The sequence below is a fragment of the Liolophura sinensis genome, chromosome 7 (assembly GCF_032854445.1).
Source record: "Liolophura sinensis isolate JHLJ2023 chromosome 7, CUHK_Ljap_v2, whole genome shotgun sequence".
In the NCBI taxonomy this organism is placed as follows: domain Eukaryota; kingdom Metazoa; phylum Mollusca; class Polyplacophora; order Chitonida; family Chitonidae; genus Liolophura; species Liolophura sinensis.
Genome location: NC_088301.1, coordinates 11591430 through 11612921, shown reverse-complemented (window position 1 = coordinate 11612921; position 21492 = coordinate 11591430). Strand labels below are relative to the sequence as shown.

Here is a 21492-nt window from a genome sequence, read left to right as displayed (position 1 = left end):
TTATACCAAAGTGATGTTGAAGTAGACTTAAAACCTACAAGAGTAAACAAATCAGAACATCTAGACTTTCACCGGTCACCAGTTAGAATGAAGCTCCCTCTGTTTTGGCCACATCCGTCTGTTTAAGCTTAAGATGAGTACAGATGTAGCTTACACCAGAACGCGTTTTGAAGTTCAAAGCGCATCTCCAGCAGATTGCATCTTGGCCTATCGTATGCATGCAATTTAGGCCGTTTTGACCTCAGTCCAAAAAAAAAACATGGCGCGTGAATAAACTTAAATCACTCTTATTTATTTACAGCATTCTTTCCGTTTACCCGAGCGCTAATGTGTTTATCCGTTCATTCCACACAGAACGGTCTTTCCACAGCAGTTGTCAGGTAAAACGTTCCTCGCAATGTTCGGTTCACGTGGTAACCCATGGAAACACAGTCATCACCTTGGCACGGCGTGCAGTAATTATGACTTATACTGTTATAAGGACACAGTTCAGACCTGAACTCACAAGGGGAGTGAATAGACTCCGTAAATAATTCAACAGCTCTTCGATGGCTGCATGCCAAGTCTGAAACGAAAAAGAAAACGCAAATTATGGTCACTAAGATATGGAAGTTGGTAAAGGTCATAATCGTGAGAGTCGTGACACAATGGTATAAAGCGATGACATAATAGTGCGAAGACACTTTTGGAACAATTACTACACAGTCCGCAGGATGGTATACACACCCGTTGCAGTCGTAATAAATGTTACAAATCTATCTGTAACTTTTGGCATAGGCTGACCCTAGTTGTCATAGTTACTGCAAAGTCTCTTTGTAACATATGATATTGCTCGGCTCCAATTGTAACAAAAAGTCTGTGTGTAACATGTGATATAGGGCGCTCCCAGTTGTAATGTAGGCCTACTATAAAGTCTGTTTGTAATATGCGAACGTGATTTAAGCTGGTTTTGCGTGTATAGACCTACACTTGTAACATTTACTGGAAGCCTACGTGTAATGATATATGAAGTGTAAAACTTGCCTGAACGTGAACCTGTAATCAGTGATAAAAGTCGGTCCCACGCACTCTCACAACCAGGCTGGCGTTTGCCTCCATTAGGGTAAAAATCGGCATGACCCATGGGATAATGTATTCCAAAACCTGTACAAAAAAGCGGGAAGGCCGGACTGTATGCATATGTATCAATTGTTTGTCAGTTCTAAGAGTGGTCACAGTAATCCAGTACAGAGGGAATATCATGTAAGATTAATATATTCTCAATTGTCTGTTCCAGCGCACTAAAAGAGCAGGTCTGCTCACAAAAACAAATTATTTTCACCAGCTGTAGCGGACTAAGGAAGTGCAATAATACGATGCCTTGCGTTCCGATTTGAAATCATACTTAACTCACTATTGCTAACTGAAATTCGGGTTGGGTTTCTATATGCAAGGGGGAAATAATATCCAACCTTTTTCGTACACCTTACACCGAGCTTTTCCTTTCATATTGATCACTACCTTGATGGGAGTTTTGTGCTGCACCCTAACTTAAAACAACGTCTGAAGCTGATGCGTGAAGAGCCTCGTTCTCAAATCGAAACATAAATGAATGTTGAAGTTTTTCTGTGATCAGTATGAGAGGCAATAGGCCTGGCATGCAGAGAGTGATGATATATTATCAGTAACAACATGTAATATTCTGTGCAGGCTGTTACAGAAGAGGAAAAGTGCATAGTTACCTACACCAAACAACAAGTTTTGCATCACAGTCGTGTAGTCTAATAGACATAGGAAAGGTGCTCTGACTATTACGTATGGTTTCCTGTTGAATAAATGCCTATTCAACCCCATTGGCACTAATAAATGCGTCCATTCGAATCTAATGTGGCAAAAAATACTCATTGTTGTTTATACCTTACGATGAATTACAAAGTATCAGTATAGTGTCCGGTTTCAGTTTACGTCGACATGGCGGAAATCTTACCTAGTTCGAATAGTGGAGCGCCATTGGTATGGATGACGTCCACGAAGAGGGCGTCGCTGGAGTCGAGTCTGACATCGGTGTGAATGGCTTGGAATAAGGGTGCGGCAGGGTCGAGGCCTGTAAAGGGGAGAGAACCGGTGAGGAAGGCTATCTGGGGCTGAAAAGGGCGTATGGTACAAATAAAGTGGTTTAATACACGCTTCCAAAGGTAGCGATCGATCAGGTATCAGATGGAATAGTATGGTGTTTATTTCGCAAGAAATGAAGTCGAAGCTGTTGTTGACGTATCCATTGTTAGGAATGATACCCGTCGCTGTAAAGGAAAACAATTTGTCCTACCAGCAGTAGCAGTTATTACAACCTGGGCCTAATTACGGATGTTTCATTGTTATTTCATTAAGGAGGAAAATTTATTGTAAAACTGAAAGTCTTTTCATCTCGATTATAAAGTTTCCTACGAATAAAGTGAAAACATCGTTACCCTAGCTGAATAAAACATTCACCAGTTCTACTGCCGTACAAACTTCCTTGCCCTGAATGAGAACTCACAAGTGCTACTAAGGTCATACAAACTTCCTTACCCTGAATGGGAACTCAACAGTACTAGGGGCGTACAAACTTCCTTAACCTGAATGAGAACTCACAAGTGGTACCTAGGTCATACATACTTCCATGCGCTGAATTGGAACTCAACAGTACTACGGCAGCGCATACTTCCTTATCCTGAATGAGAACTTACCAATAGTACTACGGGCGTACAAACTTTCTCACCCTGAATGAGAACTCACCAATAACATGGCCACACAAACTCCCTTACCCTGAATGAAAACTTTACAGTAACATAGTCGCACAAATTTCCTTATCCTGAATGAGAAAACAAAGGTAATACGGCGGTACAAACTTTCTCACCCTGAATAAGAACTCACCAGTAATACAGCCACACAAACTCCCTTACCGTGAATGAGAACTCATCAGGTACACGACCCCACAAACTCCCTTACCGTGAATGAGAACTTACCTGTTATACGGCCAATGTCGGGGATAGACTGGCCGACATAGCCGGCGGCATGGGCACCCAGACTGTAGCCAATCAAATGAACGGACTCTGGACCAATAAAGCCATCCTCAAATAGTCTTCTTAAGAACACGGTAACCACAGCTGCTACCACGCGGGTGTTGGCTGCCGATTTGTCATATAACACGTGGGCTCCTTCCCCCCAGTCGATTGCCACCACGTTTACTGTACCCTTAGAAGAGAAAAGGCAAGACTACTGATAACTTACCGCTGGTCTATAACATATAGAGTAACATCATCAGAATTGTCACATGTAACTTGTGAAATTCGGCCCTTTGTCAATTTACGTTCTTTAGGGGTTTTTAACACTTCATTTAGACGTGCAAACGTAGTAACTTACACTTTTCCTAGCAACATATGTCTAAAGAAAATTTAAGTAAACAAAATGTAGTGACGTTAACAGCAATTTTATGAGACGTCATGGGTCTAGATATACCTAAAATGTTATGTTGGCACATACATTTATTTATTCATTTTATTGGTGTTTTACGACGTATTCAAGAATATTTTCATATACACGACGACGGCCAGCATTATGGTGGGAGGAATCCTGGCAGTGCATGAGGGGAAACCCACGAACATCCGTAGGCCTTTCCCGAAAAAGTAAGACAGCATGAGCTCGCCTAGAACTCACAGCGACCGCATTAGCGAGAGGCTCCTGGATCACCGCGCCACGCTGGGATATTGGCACAAATAACACATAATAACATAAAAGCAATGCGCCTCGAGGAGGCTTAAGTTAACTGCTCATATCTGCTGATCCTCTCTTAAGTACACCTACTTGCCCGGTCAATAATTAACCATATGTGTGAGAAAAAAATTCCCACGACGGAGAGACACCACACCCAGTCACATAATACTGACACCTGGCCAACTAATCTGGTTTTCTTGATTTGTCCTCTCAGTGCTGAGTACGAAGCGAGGCAGCAACAAGTAGCATTTGTGGTATAACCCGACCCGGAAATATTTAAGTACAGTATACTTCCGGGTGAATAGCATATTTTGTAATTATTTATCAATCTAAATTGTATTCAAGGTCAATTTTACAACAGAAATGTTTTATAGACAAGCAGATTATTATTAGTTTACGTCCATAGCATCTGTGAATTTGAGTAAAGATCATAGAGATAAATACAAACATCTCAGGAAGTCCCGGCAATCACCTTTAATCTTGTATATGTATACGTTACCTGGAAAGCCAACTCTCCGACTAAAGCCAGGAGATGTGGACTGTACATGTCTTCATTATAGCCATGGATGACCACTGTAACCGGAAGGGACGAGTTGTAATTCTCCGGAAGCCGGAAATCCGGCATGGGAATCTCTCTCTTTATAACATGACCATTATGTGGGGTATCTGCCCAGTAGTGGTAGAGGACAACGCCTATCTCTTCAGGCGAGGCAGGTAAATGACCCTCATCAAAGGGAGGCTGGTTGTCAAAGCAACCCAGACGATCGTAGCACACAGAGTCTGAGACATTCTCTGTTGGATATTCAAATGAGAATAGCCAACCTGTATTGAAAAAAGAGGATATAAAAGTTAGAACGGTCAGTTTGTCTGCTTCTCATAAAGTATTGTATAGATGTGAAATATTATGATATCAACCACAATTGAAAGCGATATTTCGCACTGTTATATCAGGCGTTGATACATCTATATTGTTACATGCCTGTTATACATCACATTTCTGTTGTTAAACGTCTGTTATATTTTACACTTCTGTTGATGCACAACTGTTATTACACCTCTGATGTTACACATCCGGGCACATAACCATTTAATCTACAACTAATTCATTGGTTTATTGAACAAAACTGATATTTATAATAATGGGAAAGAACACACCAAAGTATGAATATTGTAGACTAACGGGTTTATTCATTTACCTGATTACTGTTTCACATGTACTTATATTCAACAACTTTTCATTTATACGAAGGAAACAATTTTTTGGAATGGAGGAAACCGGAGCGCCCTAAGTCATCCACCGACAATTGCCGAACTAGTGATGAACTTTGCCATGTTTTATCACACTGATTAAAGTTGGGGCCACAGAAGGCCACACAAGAGAGCAAATGTCTGCCAAGTGGCACGGAGAAAAATCAAAGCATAGGAATCCTGAAAATTCACAGTCCTAGAATTTGATCGAACCCACGTCTCTTGTGACCTGAGGATTAAAAGCCAAACACTGTATACTGCTGTACTTTTGTGATATTCGGATATCACTAAAGTGCCTGTATTGTTCTTGTAAAAGGGCTACTATAGAAGAACATAGACGATGCTTGACATATCGTGGGTTATCAGTCGCCTCTCCCTCTCTCTTCAGCAAAAACAAAACAGTTAAATGGATTCCAGTTGTTTTGTTTGATGTTTCAGGCTAGCAGTTAAGTGCATTGTAAAATCTGGTCATTATAACGTCATTTCACCGTAATTACATGTACATTCAATAAATTTATGGTAAATTATTGTTTTTAATAATTATACCGCGACACTTTAGTTAAGGTCATTTACACTTTCTTTTCTTAAGAGGGCATATAAAGGACTTGTTATTTAACTTCATCTACCACTAAATTACGTAAAGAAGAAATCATATCATATTATTTCTGTCATTGTTCCTCCATGACAGGTTGTTTGCTTTGTGTTTAAACAATTAAGAAATTCCTAATTATTCGATAATATTTTTAAGCTTTCAATTTCTCATCTGAATTCTCAGTTTTCTCAACTTGCCAAAACCACTTTTTAATTCTACATTAGTCAGCAATATATCTCTCTGTTTTCCGTACACATGCATGTAGCATAACTGGAGTTGCTCTTTTCACAGTATATATATGCATGCATCATGATCTTACCATCTATATGGCCCAACACAGTAAACAACACAGCAATAGTGCACAACGCCGTCTCCATAACGCACACCAGGGTTAATCAAGAGTTAGATGTAGGTGTTGTCACGTTAGGCTCTTATGTACCTTTTGACAGTTCTCTCACTCTGACACAGACTTATAAGTACACGTACTGGATATACGTAAATAACTAACTGCATAGTTAGCTGTATCACTTGTCCCAGTTTCTGTGGAAGGCGGATGTGATTCTGGCGGATGTTGGGGATTTAGCAGCGTGTTTGTTCGCTGTTGGCCTGCTTAATGGGTCCTCATGTTCTTATACCCAGCTGAATCTCGATCTATTGCCTCATTGACATGAGGCTTAACACAGTCACAAGCCAAAATCGGCCATTAGAGTTCACAATGATAACAACCATCATGATAACGTTGATTCTATCTCGCTGACTGGATACAATGTACCAGAGCAACATCTGTACACAATATAGTTTCTTAATCCATCTTGTGTTGCAAGCTTGCACATTCGTGCAAAACCGCTTATCGCCTTCCTGGAAAACAATGTAACGCTACACGCCGATCAGCATTATCAAGGATATATCAATGCTGTATTCATGTACAGCGTTTTTAGTGGACAACACATTTTATTTCAGTAATTCTTGTATTATTGTTTACTTCTTTATTTATAGTCGGCTGATTGCTTGTTTCAGGTTGCTCAACTGCTTAATTTCACACATTATGAGACAAGAAAACATAATTGTACTTTGCACACAGCCTTCAACATATTATAATTATTTATTTCTGTAAGAAACAATCTATATTCGTTTTAAATGTGATTTCTGTTTTAACAGGAACCCCTGTTAAAAGTCACATGACTTTTATGTTTAAAACTTTTTCTATTTCTATGGTAAACGGAGATGTAAAAGGATGACCCATTTATGGGAGAGGATGGAAGTGAAGAAGTCTACTTTGTGGCTCCAAGATAATAAGTCAAGGCCCCGAAACAATAAGTTGGCATCTTGACCAGTCTCAGAGAGAACGCTTATAATCTCAGCCATTTGCAACGGCTGTGTTGAACGAAAACAATATCTTTCCCTTAGTCCGGTATGTTTTGCCATAGCTCCCACGTCCTGAAATATTTCTGCTTTTATTTCATTTTTGTTTTTGTTTTTTTTTTTAAAGAAATTTCCAAAAGAAGCAGACATTAGGCCTACTGCAAATTCTTTCAGTCACAACTGTCATATCCTGGACGATATGCGTACATGTAACCTCTGAGATTGGTGAAGATAAGAAATAATTTTCAGCTTTTCCAAAAAACATATTTGTATGTGCCTTTTACGCACAATATATTATTTCTTATCTTTAAGTGTTCGTGCATCATTCAAACGTCATGAACAGGCCCATCTCCAAAACCGTCTTTAAAACACCTGGTCCCAAAGGAATATTTAACAAGTAATTCAAAAATAATATGTGAGATAGGACTAACTATTCGCTTTCAATGACGCAGACAAATCAGTCCATATTTTAGACATGTTATACATCCAACTCAAATTTTAAATCGCGCTTTGAATGCAACTGTTCAAAAACGAAACATACTGATGTAATCAGCTCATAGAAGAAACATTCTGATGTAATAAACATAGATATTTATAACGCTTTTACCCTCAACAATGACACAGATCGCCAGAGACAAAAATTTGCCAACTCGAGTGTTATACTCAATGTAGAAGCTTAGAAAAAGTGAATACGGTGTATGTTTGATGGAGTATCCTCGCTTGACACTAGTTTCTTAGTCACTAACTTGTTATCGAAATCATCACATTTCACACGGGATCTAACAAATGCTCTAAAGCTAGATATCTATATAGGCCATACTCAGGACCAGGTGGTATATTACAGGGTACTGTCCATATATGCAAGGATACTGTACAAATATGTAGGACACTGTCCAAATATGGATAATTTACAATTTCAAATTGAAATCATTAACAAACCGCTTGGACAAAACATTACGAAATAAAGCTGAAAATGGAGTCCAGTGCAACAAAAACACTGCCGTTAAGACGCTGACGCCATAGTCCTTTCAAGCACTTTGTGTGTGTGTGTGTGTGTGTGTGTGTGTGTGTGTGTGTGTGTGTGTGTGTGTGTGTGTGTGTGTGTGTGTGTGTAGAGGGAGTGGGGAGGAGAAAATAATGTAAAACTGTTCCACCTTCCCCAAAAAGCATAAAGGCACGAGAGCCGTATGTCAGTTCCAAAGAGCCTGAAACTGAAGGTTACTACAGAGAAACAAGAAAGCAAATTCTCCATATGGGTGCTTTTATGTTACCTAAATGCGGTTTGTTCCACTATTATGAATTTCTTGGAAACAGGATATTTAAGCCACATATAATATGAACATGTGGATTCTTGAAAATGCATGATGAATTTTTTGGAGAGAATTAGATCGGATCATTGCACTGGCAAATCCCATAGTGGTCAAAACTATATATCTCCGGCTTACCAAGAAACAGTCCAGTGTGAAACAAATATGCCAATTTGCATAAATTCAGATCGTGCAACATTGGACTAAATCCTGAAAGCCGAAAACCATTTTGTCTTGAGTGACTTAGATGACCCATTCTTCTTAAAACTATATCATATGTAATTTTAGGGTGTTGTATTCCCATGGCCTGGTTGACATCGATGATTAGCTGGCAGACATAGCAAGTAGTGTTCCATGATCCAGTCGAAAGATTGGACGGAAGATTTATTTCTATGAATGTCCACTATATGGCTGGCAGTGGATAATCTGAGTTAAAACTACAAGTTCACAGGTAGCAGATATCTCACTGGCACACTCAGAAATAAAACACAGAAAAATCTGAAAAAATAGAACAAATTTTAAAATGAACAAAATAAATTACTCAGAATTGAGAAGCAATAACAACATAGCTTACAGGCTATTTTCAAACAAGTGCAATGTACATCAACGGTGTATGCGTTATTCTTTGGATTCGATACACTTTGGCGGAAACTTAAACGATATTTCCAATCGACTGACTCAACTATTTGGCATATTTTAAGTACACTGTTAGAAGTTCTAGTAAACATTCAGCGATTAATCTTTATTCTTTACTCATAAAATGTAAATGTTTACCTTTTACAGTAACCATTCCACGTTTATAAGATGAACTAATGTATTTCTACTTGCAACGGTAATCTTTTACATTGCGATAATAACAGCCAGTAAACATGTACGTGTTCAGGTACGGGTATATCCAACTCTTCACCTGTGGCTGCATCGTGCAACCAGGCTAACGCTGAAAACAAACTAGCTATAGGCTAATTAACCCACTCGTAGGGGCTAGAATGGAGATTTCCTCTGATTCTGTATCTTAATTCTTACTTATTTATTTGTTACAATAAATATTATCTACATGTATATGTATCAGGCTTGAATTTATCAATCATTGCAGTATCGCAAATGTTGGAATTGTCTCTCTTTTCCCGAAAGGACAAAGACGATAGTAGGGTAGCTTATACCGGCCTCTTTATCTGGTGAAATATTCTTGAGTACGACGTAAAATATGCACCAATCAACTGCATCTCACCCAGACTGTATCTCGACTCATTCATAGACAGGTCTATGTATGTCCTTTATGTCAATAACACTTACGTCGGTGATTTATTTTATTTATTCACTGGTGCTTTAGGCCTTACAACGCCTTATTCCTTCACTTATACGACAGCGGTCAGCGTTATGGTTGCAGAAAACCAACGACCATCAGCAGGTTTCTCGCAGACCTTCCCACGTATTTGGCCGGAGAGGATGGAACCCATACCGATCGCATGGTTGAGAGACTCCTGGGCATTATGATGTGCTAGCATGTCTAACACTAGATCGGCCACAAACCACCCCCACCCAACCCCCAGCTCTATTTCAGGTAAACATCTAATACGTCTAATAAATATCAAATAAATGAACAAAAATGATCTTAATCGCACATTTATTGGTGAGCGGAAACATCTGTTCAAGTCCGCTTTCCACTATATGCAAGGAGTTCGCATTTTGCAATAACCAAGATGGCTACCTCCACAAATTTTGTTTATTTCTGTCAAACTGCCACGCGACTCTAAGCCTCTAAGCTTCATCTTATTGTTATTTGTTTGCGAGCTGTCGGAAATATGACAGGTACCTACATAATTTTAATTTGATAGTACACATATAATGATAAATGTGGAAGGAATGAGTGATTCAACGCCCAAGTTGAATCTAGCTCAGTCAGCGTCACACTATTGCCACTGTCACTTCGAGAGGGACACTTGACAGAGATAGTGTACAGTAGAATAGCTCAAGCGATGACACATGGTCATAGGCCTACATGTAGAATGATACATACATTGTGTAGACCTGATCAGTGTGATCCAAGTTTTAGCATATTTCTAATGCTAGATACCCTCGAAATCCAGACTGTTTATTCCATTTTTCTATAAATTGACTTTTCTTGTTACTGTTAGTGTTATAGGCCTAAATTTAGGCCTACATCGTTGTAAAACTAAAATAAAAAGGAAACGTCTTGTTATTTTGGCGTACCCAACTTGTCATTTCGTACCTGAGATATTTATCAGTGGTGCACGGAATATGCATAGGCCTACCCTGTTTTCAAACAGGAAGTATATCATTAATTATATTATAACTGTTAAAATATATGCTATATGCATCGATAAATGGCATGAATAATAGATAATAGATAATTATGGATAGCCTGCCAGTGTAGACTTTGTAGTTTGCAGTAATTAAAGTATAGGCCCTACCACTATTTTGTCATCCCTTCCTTCTACATTGTGTTAAAATTGTGGACACTTGTAAGCTTTTCAGAGTGAGTGAGTCAGTGAAAGTTTTAACGTCGCTTTCAACAATATTTCAGTTTTATCGCAACAAGTAAGCTTTTCAGGTATAATCAAGTGCTACAGGTGAGATTTGGTTTGAACATAACTGTCTGTTGTCTCATTACTTTAAGCTGGGGTTAACATAGTTGTCTATCTTAATCCAGCTTTAAGCCAGCTTAAAATCTTCATCACTATGATCTTAACATGGATTTGGCTCAAAGTCTTCTTGCAAGTTTAGTGGATTGATTAACAGGGTAAAAATAAACTGGGTTTGAAATGACGTGAGAGTGAAGTGACAAGTACAAAATGACTAGGTATGAAGTGGTTTGGCTGGAAAACCATCTGATACTGCATTATCCTCAACCACCCAACAGTAGGTCATATACTCTGCATAACAATAACACACTTGCATTGATAATAAGCTATGGTATTTAATTATAATTTTCTTCCTTTATGCCAACATGTATCTTATTTAAAATTGATGTTTATATATAGATATTACATATTTAAGGAAATTAGACATTTTGTTTCCTTATTATATAACAAAAATAATGCACAGATCAGTCGGAGTTTCATTGTCTTCTGTGCATTCTTCTCTGTGCATTCCATTCTTCTGTGCATAAAAAGTGGATATATAGATCGCAAAACAATTTTTCAAATATTGTTCCCAAAAATGATGATGCAGTTTTGATTTTGTGCTCTAAGCTGTGTTATGCGTGCTTGACAATATTTTCATGACTTATAATTTCATCAGTAATTGACATTAAACCAGACATAATGCCATAATGCGAATGTGGTGTCAATTAAACCACAATCACTCATTCAAATAAAATGTGAAGATTGGGGTATTACTGATACTGTTCAATATGGCTATTAAAATTAATACAATTCTTCATTTATTTCTTTGTTCACAGAATAGTTTGAAGTAGGGTAACACACAAAGTGAGTTCCTGTTTATCATACTATGATAGTGCCTTACCAGGGAGGCCAGCAGCCTGTGAAGGACACCATTCAGGACACCAGTAGTGTCAGTGTGAGTGACAGTCAAGAAGCTCGTATCAGTATGGACACCAGGGAGGTGGGAGGCCTCAGCGCAAGGAAGACGGGCTTCAGGACAATAGAACTGGTCAGCAGAATCACCATAATGCTGATTGTTCGATTCTGGAAACTTTGCACAAGTGCTCTTCTGTTGTTGTTGTTGACATTTTGGATGTCAGGGGGACTAGTGACTTTTCTACTTCTCTGTTTTGCTGTGATCGGTGAGTTTTACATGACAGATATCAACTCCATCAATTTATACCTAGTGTAAACCTTCATGGAAAGAAATTATGAGAAATAGTACATGAATATGTATGCACTGCTGGATTAAGATAGTATGGTGGCTGCAGCATGTTACATGCATTGTAAAGTTACCTTAAATTAGAAAAATACTTGTGAGTTTTATAATATCAATTATTTACTTACATGCTAATTAATTTAATTACAGCTGAATAGTGCAATCTAAGGCTGAGCAATCCACACAAACAGTTGGATACACAGACATATAGTCTACTTTATATAAACTAACTTGTGAAATTAAAAGATCAAGATAACCATAGTGTTTCTGGTTTGGGGTGTACCCCCTGGCCATGCAAGTAAGAATTCCAGGTTAAATGTTCATTTATAGAGTTATCATGGAATGTTAAGGCTGAGCAATCCACACAAACAGTTGGATACACAGACATATAGTCTACTTTGTATAAACTAACTTGTGAAATTAAAAGATCAAGATAACCATAGTGTTTCTGATTTGGGGTGTACCCCCTGGCCATGCAAGTAAGAATTCCAGGTTAAATGTTCATTTATAGAGTTGTCATTGATCTTGAATATGTAAGACATTCTTTTTATTCGGGTGAGCCTGGAGACAATGTAATGGGGTGAATATTTAAATGTTCTCATTGATTATGGAGTTGAATGTGAAACAGTCCAGATTTATATTTTATGAGATCTGCTGTGCGACCCTGAGTAAAAGTACATGTGACACATATACATTTTGGATGGGCAATGTATTTCACCTGAACTTCAGCTTTTTTGAAGTAACACATTTTGCTTGATTCTGTACTAAAGATTTTTGTAATGTTTGTTCAATTTCTTATCAGAAAAAACAAAAGCCTTTGCATCAAATATATTTACTGTAATCCTTCAGTCTTTTTACATGTTTGCTAGGTGTTTATTCAAGACATTATTCTATGTAGACTGATAGAGTGATACCTTTTGTGAAGCCCTGAAACTGGAGAATCCAACCTATATGTAGTTTCCTGATGTGAAAAGGTTCAGAAATTAGGGTACAGGCCTTTATATTCTTCTGAAAATGCAATTTTACAGGCTAAACTCAAGGTGAAATACAGTATTTTGTGTTTTCTGGTATCAATCTACTGATTTGGGCTGCAGGGTTGCTGTACTATGGCCAGGACATGTTGCTATACTACCCTTGCCAACCGCCCAATTCACGCCTCTATGTGGACCTCCCCAGCATTGTCCAGCTCCCCTATGAGAATCACTTCATCAGGACCCGGGACGGGGTCTTCATAAACGTTGTGCTCATCAAACAGAAGTCGCCAGACTGTCGCAGTTGTCCTACACTTATTTATTTCCATGGCAATGCTGGCAATATTGGTCACAGGTAACTGGTTATTAAATATTAAAAGTAGGTGACATAATTACATGTAATGTACATGTACATGTAATTCTCGACTGTGTGTCATACATAAAATTAATAAGAAGCTTCTGTAGTCTTTCACAGTTTATCAAAGACAGTAATGATTTTTTGCAAACATAAGACCTTAAAATTCAAATTGTGTTATATAATCGTCAAATTTGTAAATAACAGTGAAGCCCATATTTGCAATAACCATAATGATTGTTTATAAAATTGTTTTCTGATTACAGATTGATGAATGCTCATGGAATGTACCACCAATGTGGGTTTAACGTCCTTCTTGTGGAGTATAGAGGCTATGGGAAGAGTGGTGGCTCAATATCAGAGTCAGGTATTGACTAGTATAGTGTTTTAATTTGCCAGGTCAGGTACAGTTAATAATGATTGACTTGCTCAGTTTCAGAGTCAGGTATGGCTAATAGTGTTTTAACTTGCTCAATACCGTACATGTTATAACAGTGTTATGTTAATATCAAAATAGCCTTTTAACTGGGTCAATACCAGAGTGAGGCAGTTATTGCTTTAGTCTGCACATTATCAGTCAGGTATGGTTAATAGTGTTTTTGTCTACACACACATGTACATGTACAGGGCTTGGGCGGCCCTGGCAGTGCTGCTTCTTACATTCTTCATGTCAGATATAGAGGCTGTGGGAAGAGTGGTGGCTCAATATCGGAGATCGGTACTGTATTTTGAGCTACATGTACACCTACACAAAGTAGATGTACATCTATCCCGATATACAGCATACAAAGCTATTGATCTAGCATATCACAGTGACTCAGGAGCATGTCACGGATGGAATCGCTGTAGGTTCAATTCCATCATATGCTGGTGTCCTCTCTGGTCATACTTGTAATATTCTACTTTCAACTCTGCTAATATCTGTCCAAAAAATTAGAAGAATTACGGTATATGATAAAGTTTCACACTACTTCTTTCCTGTTAATCAAATAACAGCTGTATAATAAAGTTGTATGACTTTGTCCTGCTTTACTAACAGATGGATGTTCGTGTGTGTGTATTTCAGGTCTGTACATTGATGCAGAAGCAGCCATGGACTTTGCCCTGCGACAGGCAGACATTGACCGTAGGAAACTGATTGTGTTTGGCCGATCCTTGGGAGGGGGTGTGGCTACTCATCTCGCTGCCCAGCCTTACTATGCCAGATTTATATTCGCTCTTGTTTTAGAAAACACTTTCACATCTCTTCCGGATATTGGAAAAAATATATTTAACGTGAAGATTATCCAATACCTACCAAGGTGGGCCTTCAAAAACAAGGTAAGCTGGGGCAAAGGGATACATACATAGACAATACACTGTACATTAATAAAAAAAACTTGTTAAAATGATGGTTGATGGGATCTATTGTATTTGTAAATAGTAAACCTTTAAACGTATTACAGTAGGTCAAAAGAGATTCTACATGGCTTCTGCAAAGATTTAAAGTATCCATCTCCATAAAACCTTTGACTTTGCTGTAAAAATTTTCTATCCCATGACCTTGTTAAGTGGGTTATACATTACTGTCATACATGTACATATTATCTGTAATTGCTTACTGTCTGACTCATAATCCTTTAATCCTAGTCCATACCTACATCCTGTAATTGTCCTGCATACTGGTACGATTATTTGTTGTTCCACACATATCTGGCATCTCCTGTGGCTGTAATTGTCCTGCATACTGGTACGATTATTTGTTGTTCCACACATATCTGGCATCTCCTGTGTCTGTAATTGTCCTGCATACTGGTACGATTATTTGTTGTTCCACACATATCTGGCATCTCATGTGCCTGTGATTGTCCTGCATACTGGTATGATTATTTGTTGTTCCACACATATCTGATATCTCCTGTGTCTGTGATTGTCCTGCATACTGGAACGATTATTTGTTGTTCCACACATATCTGACATCTCCTGTGGCTGTGATTGTCCTGCATACTGGTACAATGATTTGTTGTTCCACACATATCTGGCATCTCCTGTGTCTGTGATTGTCTTGCATACTGGTACGATTATTTGTTGTTCCACACATATCTGACATCTCCTGTGTCTGTGATTGTCCTGCATACTAGTACGATTATTTGTTGTTCCACACAAATCCGGCATCTCCTGTGTCTGTGATTGTCCTGCATACTGGTACGATTATTTGTTGTTCCACACATATCTGACATCTCCTGTGTCTGTGATTGTCCTTCATACTGGTACGATTATTTGTTGTTCCATCATGCATCCTTTTTTCTTGTTTACAAACATGATTTTGTGATCATCCTCAGTATCCGTCCCTGGATAGGATTAAGAAGATCAAAGTACCGGTGCTGTTTATATCTGGTCTCTCAGATACCCTCATCCCACCACAAATGATGCACACATTACATGAGGTAAAGCTGTCTTACATATTGCTGTTCATTAGTAGGATTTGTATTGTAGGGTATTATCACTTATACTTCCATGATGATAGTCACTTGTACCATCAGTGACAGGATGCACAAATATATGGTTTTTATGGAAACCAGACTGAGTAACTGTGTAACAAATTTTTCCTTCAAAGACCCATCATTGCCACGATATGCCTGATATATTGCCGATGTGATGTTATTAAAGCCATAATCATTCATTTATTCATTCAAAGATCCCTCAGCTCTGCGCCGAAGGCAGGTGCATCGGCGAAAAGATTCGGCAATGTCACTGTTTTTATAACTGAATAAAGGGAGATAACCTAGTAAAAGATATGAGTAGCAGTATACACATTTCCCACATAACCGTTGCTGTCCAGTGAAAAGCGGAGTATTTTGTCTGATACAGGATAAGACTACATACGTGTAGATGACAGATGTATAGCACCTAGTCATATGTATAAATATATGATATATTTCTTGTATCAGATGTGAGACAGTTCATTTAAGCAAATTGCTGTTTGTATCTCTGATACCCGCAAATACATATATTATTTGTCTCTTTTATCAGATGTGTGGCAGCCCGTTCAAGCACCTGGCCACGTTTGAGGGGGGCACTCATAATGAGACGTGGATGTGTCAGGATTACTATCACACACTGAGGACCTTCACAGAACAGGTAGCTGTCTTTAAATTGCATTACTGCATTACAGTGTATTTATCTGGAACTACCTTGTTACAAGAAGGGGTAATATTGAAATATCCTGACAGCTGATAGAAACACATTTTGCTCTTTTTATTTTTTTGTTTTACAGATTAGTTGACACAGAAGATTTAAATGTGAAACAAAAATAATACTGAAAATGCACCGTTTTTGTCCAGTCTTGAGGTATTTTGATGAATTTGCTATTTGATTTCATTTTTTATTTCACCAAATATTTACAGCATGTTTACGTAAGATGTCAGTTGGAAAGATGGGAGTAAAATCCCTGGGCGCTTGTTCTATCCCTGTTCAGTTGTAATAAAATTTTTCTGAATGAAATTGAGATAGAGGTGACACTGCTTTCTTAATATGTACATGTAATTATGTCCTTAACATGAAAAATTTGCTGAGAAAATCCATGTTTGGATGAGATGAATTTCAATGCTTTTTATTTGCATATTCTCCTCTGACATTCAGTCGTAAAACAACAATTTAATTTGGTGTGGAAGCACAGATAAAATACTTTTTTTCCGTGTAATGATTGTGGGCTTGTTTTCCATTTTAACGCCCATCCAGACATAAAGGCACAAAGAAAAACTCACTGGAGATAATATTTGATACCGATATTAACAGGAAACACTTGCATCTATAAACAACATATTCATGAGCATCTATTCAGCTTGAATTTTCTTTTTGTTTAGGCCATGTTATGGTGGCAAACTATCAATGAAAGTTTCTTACTGATGTGAATATTGATGTTTTTGCACCGGTGATATATATTTATTGTTATAATGATATTAATTTTTTATTTATTTTTTTTTTGGGCTCAGGTTTATCAAACACAGCAGTCTTCCGATGAAAATAAGGCAGAGTTTGTGAGTGTGGATACCGGGGCAGACATGAGGACAGTGTGACAGTGCTGGATCTCTGTTGCATGTGTGGATACCAGGGCAGATATAAGAACAGTGTGACAGTGCTGGATACCTGTTGCATGTGAAGAATCACTGTGATGATGCACATGTATGTGATAACATTTATGATGTGAATTGTCATTGTACAACATACACAAACACTGTGGATTAAACTGTGAAAACAAGACGCCTACCTTGTCATTTCAAATCTTCTGCCTTTTCATATAATGACTTTATTCAATTTAAGACCACTTGACTTCATGCAAAATCAAATTTTTAAACCTAATCTGATTCACAGTTCAAAGTCAGAGTGGATTATATTTGTAAATCTTTGTGAAATCAGAATTGATTCTGGGATTGGATGGATTTTGGAGTTCTAAGTAGCATTGGTAACGTGAAATATGCCTTCTGTGATATTAACGTAATACAAAGGTAAGGGCATGTAATTAGCTCCTTTCGTGGCCGCCTGGAAATTTGATGAAGAGGTTGTCTCCCCTTGTGTGTAATGTGGCACAAAAAAGAATATGAAAAGAGGCATACCTAAATGTTCATTAGTAAACATCATTTATGTTTATGTGTTTTTCATCTAAACATTTGATGGTTAATACTGAAACACAGTTATTATCTTTATTATCATTGTGAAAACAGATTATTGTGTTCCTGAATATAATTGAAGGTACATGAACAAATTATTTTACAACTTCCTTTGCTGGGCAGAAGGCTTTGTTGTACTGGTACACTGTATTTCCGAGTGAAGCTGAAAACGATTACATCGGCACAAATGTGTAATCTATTATGTGGAAGTGACCCTTGCCTTGGGCACATTTACATGTCAGATCACAATCTCATTTAGCCCTGGAGAAGACTACATCGTACAGGGTACGTGTATGTGTGTGGTTTTGTGTAAACAAGCTATTCTATTTTATTACAAAATCTTGTACATATGGGAAATATTTATGGTATTTTTGTATCTGTGAATCATTGTGATATTATAATGTATCATAGTGTGTGGATGATGATGGTTTAAAAGGGTGATACTGTGTATATAGGATAAAGGTATTGTCATTTTGATTAGGTACATGTGTGTATAGTGTAACTAAGTAACTCTTATCAGTGTCTTCAGAATTGATGGGTGCATCTGTTCACCACGTTGTCTTGATACAGGTAATTAAATATGGTGATCAACTTTTGAGGTTTATCTGTCTGGGTGGTCAACCATTCATCTGTATTTTGGCATTATATTAGCTGAACCTTGTGATAACTCCAGAACGGCAAGGCATAATTCAGTTAAGTTTGTGTCCGTGGCCGACTGGTCAGCGTGCTGGCACAGCACAATGACTCAGGAATTACTCACCAATGCAGCCACTGTGAATTTAAGTCTAGTACATGCTGACTTTCTTTCCAAGTGTACATTGGAAGTTCTGTCGGGCTCCCTCCCACCATAATGTTGTCCTCTGGCGCATAGAGTGAAATGTTCTTACAGCCTAAAACATCAATCAGTGAATGAATAAGTCAGATGAGGTTTACGACATAACAACTGAGTCCTTACTTAGGCTATACAGCAGGTTATGAGAGGGATATCAGTGACCTGTAACACAAAGTGTAACTTCTCAGAGAACAGCAGCTTTAGCAATGTGGGCTGTATAAATTCAAGTGGACACAATCTTGTTGGGGCCTTAGAGCTTCATGCAGCATTGGCTCACAGGGCTGGACATGATTCCTTATATAGTTGATTTATTTGTTTGATTGGTGTTTTATGCCGTACTCAAAAATATTTCACTTATACGACGGCGGCCATCATAATGGTGGGAAACCTGGCAGAGCCCGGGGGAAACCTACAATCATCCGCATGTTGCTGACAGACCTTCCCAGGTACGGTCGGAGAGGAAGCCAGTATGAGCTGGGCTTTAACTCGCGGCGACCGCATTGGTGAGAGGCTCCTGGCTCGGTATATATATATGTACGTGTCGGCTTAAATTCCAATGTAGTATATGTAAGCTGCTCTCTCTCCCTTGTCCCTTAATTCGTGTGCACGGTAAGCCCAATTCAATCAAATTCAGCTTGAAGCGTAAAGTGTCATGTTCCTGAAGAACTGCTCAAATATTTAGGTATCCTTGTCCCCTTCGTTTGCCCAGTTGTCTATATTTTGTCATGATGTAAGCTGTCAATCATAGCTAGTCCGTTCGATCTCCCAGAGCTGATGGGACGATCTCATTTAACTCAGTGTGGTTTAAGACTGACGTTTGAAACTGATCAGCTGTCATTTTATGTCCTTTTGTCTTAAATTACCTGGTCCTGAAGAAGTGTTTTAGACTTTGAGGGACATGCCCACCTACTAGTTTCATTTCTGTTTTTTCATTTCTTGTTGTTTTTACGTCGTAGAAGACTAAAACCTTGCCGATGCCATTTCTGCTGAATTTATATGATGTGGCGTGAAGCTTTAAGGTGAAAAGTTTTGGAATAAATTAATAACTGAGGTTTAACCCGACATTATGGTGTGTGGGAGACGAATGTTTTGGTGCCATAACTTCCATAAAATATAGGGTATAGCATGCGCAGTTACGATTTTGTTGCATTTACTTTTTGGATTAGTGAGAGACTCAAAGATATTTCACTTATACAACGGACGCCAGCATGGGAGGAAACCGGACAGAACCTGAGAAAAACCCACGACCATCCGCAGATTGCTGGAAGAGAAAGATTTTAGGTGGTAAATATAAAGGCATGTACGCAAAGCCATGGACTTTCTTAGTAGATGGCATAAAGATTTGTTCTTAGAAGGCAGATGAGACTTGGTTTCGATAGTTTCAATACTTCTTGTGAAGTAATCCTCTTATAGAATCAAGGTTGATTACCTGACAGCAAAGATACGGCTTCCATTGTTTAAACTCCTCAGTCGCGGTCAGGCCTAAAATCTAGCATTGACTAACCATAGCCTAGACCTGCCTGTCTTTCATACTAGCCTATAAGTGACGATTCTTTACCCCTTTACACAAATCAAAACTTATTACTGTATTATATCGTTTTAACAGACAGGAACCACATTTGTATAAGAACTCAAGAAGTATGCATTTTTGTCCTAACCAATAATAAGTTATCTATGCAAATTTGTAAACTGTTTTCTTTCGAAGACGATCATAACGGCGCAGATATCGTTTATAGCTGGGTCTATTATTTTCGGTACAAGAAGTTATTTGCGGCACGAACATTCTTCAAGGTATGTTGAAATAACCAGTGCATTGGTTCTGTTTTGTGTTTAAGGCTCATTAAGAACTTCATTTAGAAGCTCATTAAATCTTCAAGAATGTCTAAAGTCGATTGTCTTGTTAGCGTTTGTCCATGTCTTGTCAGAAGATACATGGTAAGCGTTTACTGTCCTGTGGTTTGGGTTGCCGTATGCTTCCTAATCGTTCACTCAGAGCTTCCCGTCATTAGCAAGAAAGAAAGTCTAGCATGTAAGTGTTGCGATGCTGGTCTTCGAGTCACTGGGACATGTGGATTAGTCCCGGCCTTGAACCAGAAAATTCACCTTGCTTGATGACAATTAGTGGTTGACGATCCTCGTATGTCTTTTAGCAGTCTTTGCAGTCAGTAACTTGACACCGACCGATGGTTTACATCGGACACTCAGGATTCCAACGCCCGCCGTACAAATGAAAACTTCGATTTGGTTTTCAGCAACAATCAAATGTATAAATAAATCTGGCATTGTAGTGACCGTTTTTATCATTGACCTGACCAAATTAGATCCGTCTGATGGGATAGGTTCTTCTTCGTGAACTGTCAGAAAACATGCTGAAGGGGATGCGACCCGCACTTATGCTTCAGTTGACTGTAAAATATGACCGTGTTTCAACGTATACAGGTTTAGACACAAACCGGTATAAGGTATATACGCAAATTTACATATGCACCATGGCATGTATACCAGTGGTCCCGTACTGCTGTCATTGTGGATATGTTGGACAAATTACATGATTTGTGTCGTGCTGGTGCAAGAAAAAAATATGTGGATGAGCATTTTTGC

The 21492-nt window shown here is 38.4% G+C and overlaps 2 protein-coding genes across 3 annotated transcripts; one reads left to right on the top strand and one right to left on the bottom strand.

Annotated features, from left to right (window-relative positions):
- Positions 1-288: 288 nt before the first annotated feature.
- LOC135471757 (pancreatic lipase-related protein 2-like) lies at positions 289-6094 on the bottom strand. Its single transcript, XM_064751084.1, has 6 exons — positions 5892-6094; positions 4232-4554; positions 2985-3213; positions 1967-2083; positions 1024-1143; positions 289-565 (listed from the first exon to the last, which is right to left on the bottom strand). The coding sequence occupies exons 1-6, from the start codon at positions 5947-5949 to the stop codon at positions 342-344; spliced, it is 1071 nt and encodes a 356-aa protein (XP_064607154.1). The 5' UTR covers positions 5950-6094; the 3' UTR covers positions 289-341.
- Positions 6095-9952: 3858 nt separating this feature from the next.
- Positions 9953-20762, top strand: LOC135470398 (protein ABHD13-like). 2 transcript variants are annotated; one of them, XM_064749315.1, is made up of 8 exons: positions 9953-10050; positions 11663-12007; positions 13179-13410; positions 13677-13777; positions 14477-14730; positions 15732-15836; positions 16423-16530; positions 17385-20762. In XM_064749315.1, the coding sequence occupies exons 2-8, from the start codon at positions 11713-11715 to the stop codon at positions 17466-17468; spliced, it is 1179 nt and encodes a 392-aa protein (XP_064605385.1). In that variant the 5' UTR covers positions 9953-10050; positions 11663-11712; the 3' UTR covers positions 17469-20762. The 2 variants fall into 2 exon arrangements, with proteins under 2 accessions (XP_064605385.1, XP_064605386.1); XM_064749316.1 differs by lacking the exon at positions 9953-10050 and adding an exon at positions 10706-10832.
- The last annotated feature ends 730 nt before the right edge of the window (positions 20763-21492 follow it).

Coding starts and splice junctions, on each gene's coding strand:
- LOC135471757 (XM_064751084.1), bottom strand. CDS start 5,949: ATGGAGACGGCGTTGTGCACTATTGCTGTGTTGTTTACTGTGTTGGGC. Junction 4,555..5,891: donor TGTGTTGGGCCATATAGATG/GTAAGATCATGA, acceptor TTTTCAATACAG/GTTGGCTATTCTCATTTGAA. Junction 3,214..4,231: donor TCGGAGAGTTGGCTTTCCAG/GTAACGTATACA, acceptor TTCTCTTCTAAG/GGTACAGTAAACGTGGTGGC.
- LOC135470398 (XM_064749315.1), top strand. CDS start 11,713: ATGATAGTGCCTTACCAGGGAGGCCAGCAGCCTGTGAAGGACACCATT. Junction 13,411..13,676: donor GCTGGCAATATTGGTCACAG/GTAACTGGTTAT, acceptor TTCTGATTACAG/ATTGATGAATGCTCATGGAA. Junction 16,531..17,384: donor TGAGGACCTTCACAGAACAG/GTAGCTGTCTTT, acceptor TTTTGGGCTCAG/GTTTATCAAACACAGCAGTC.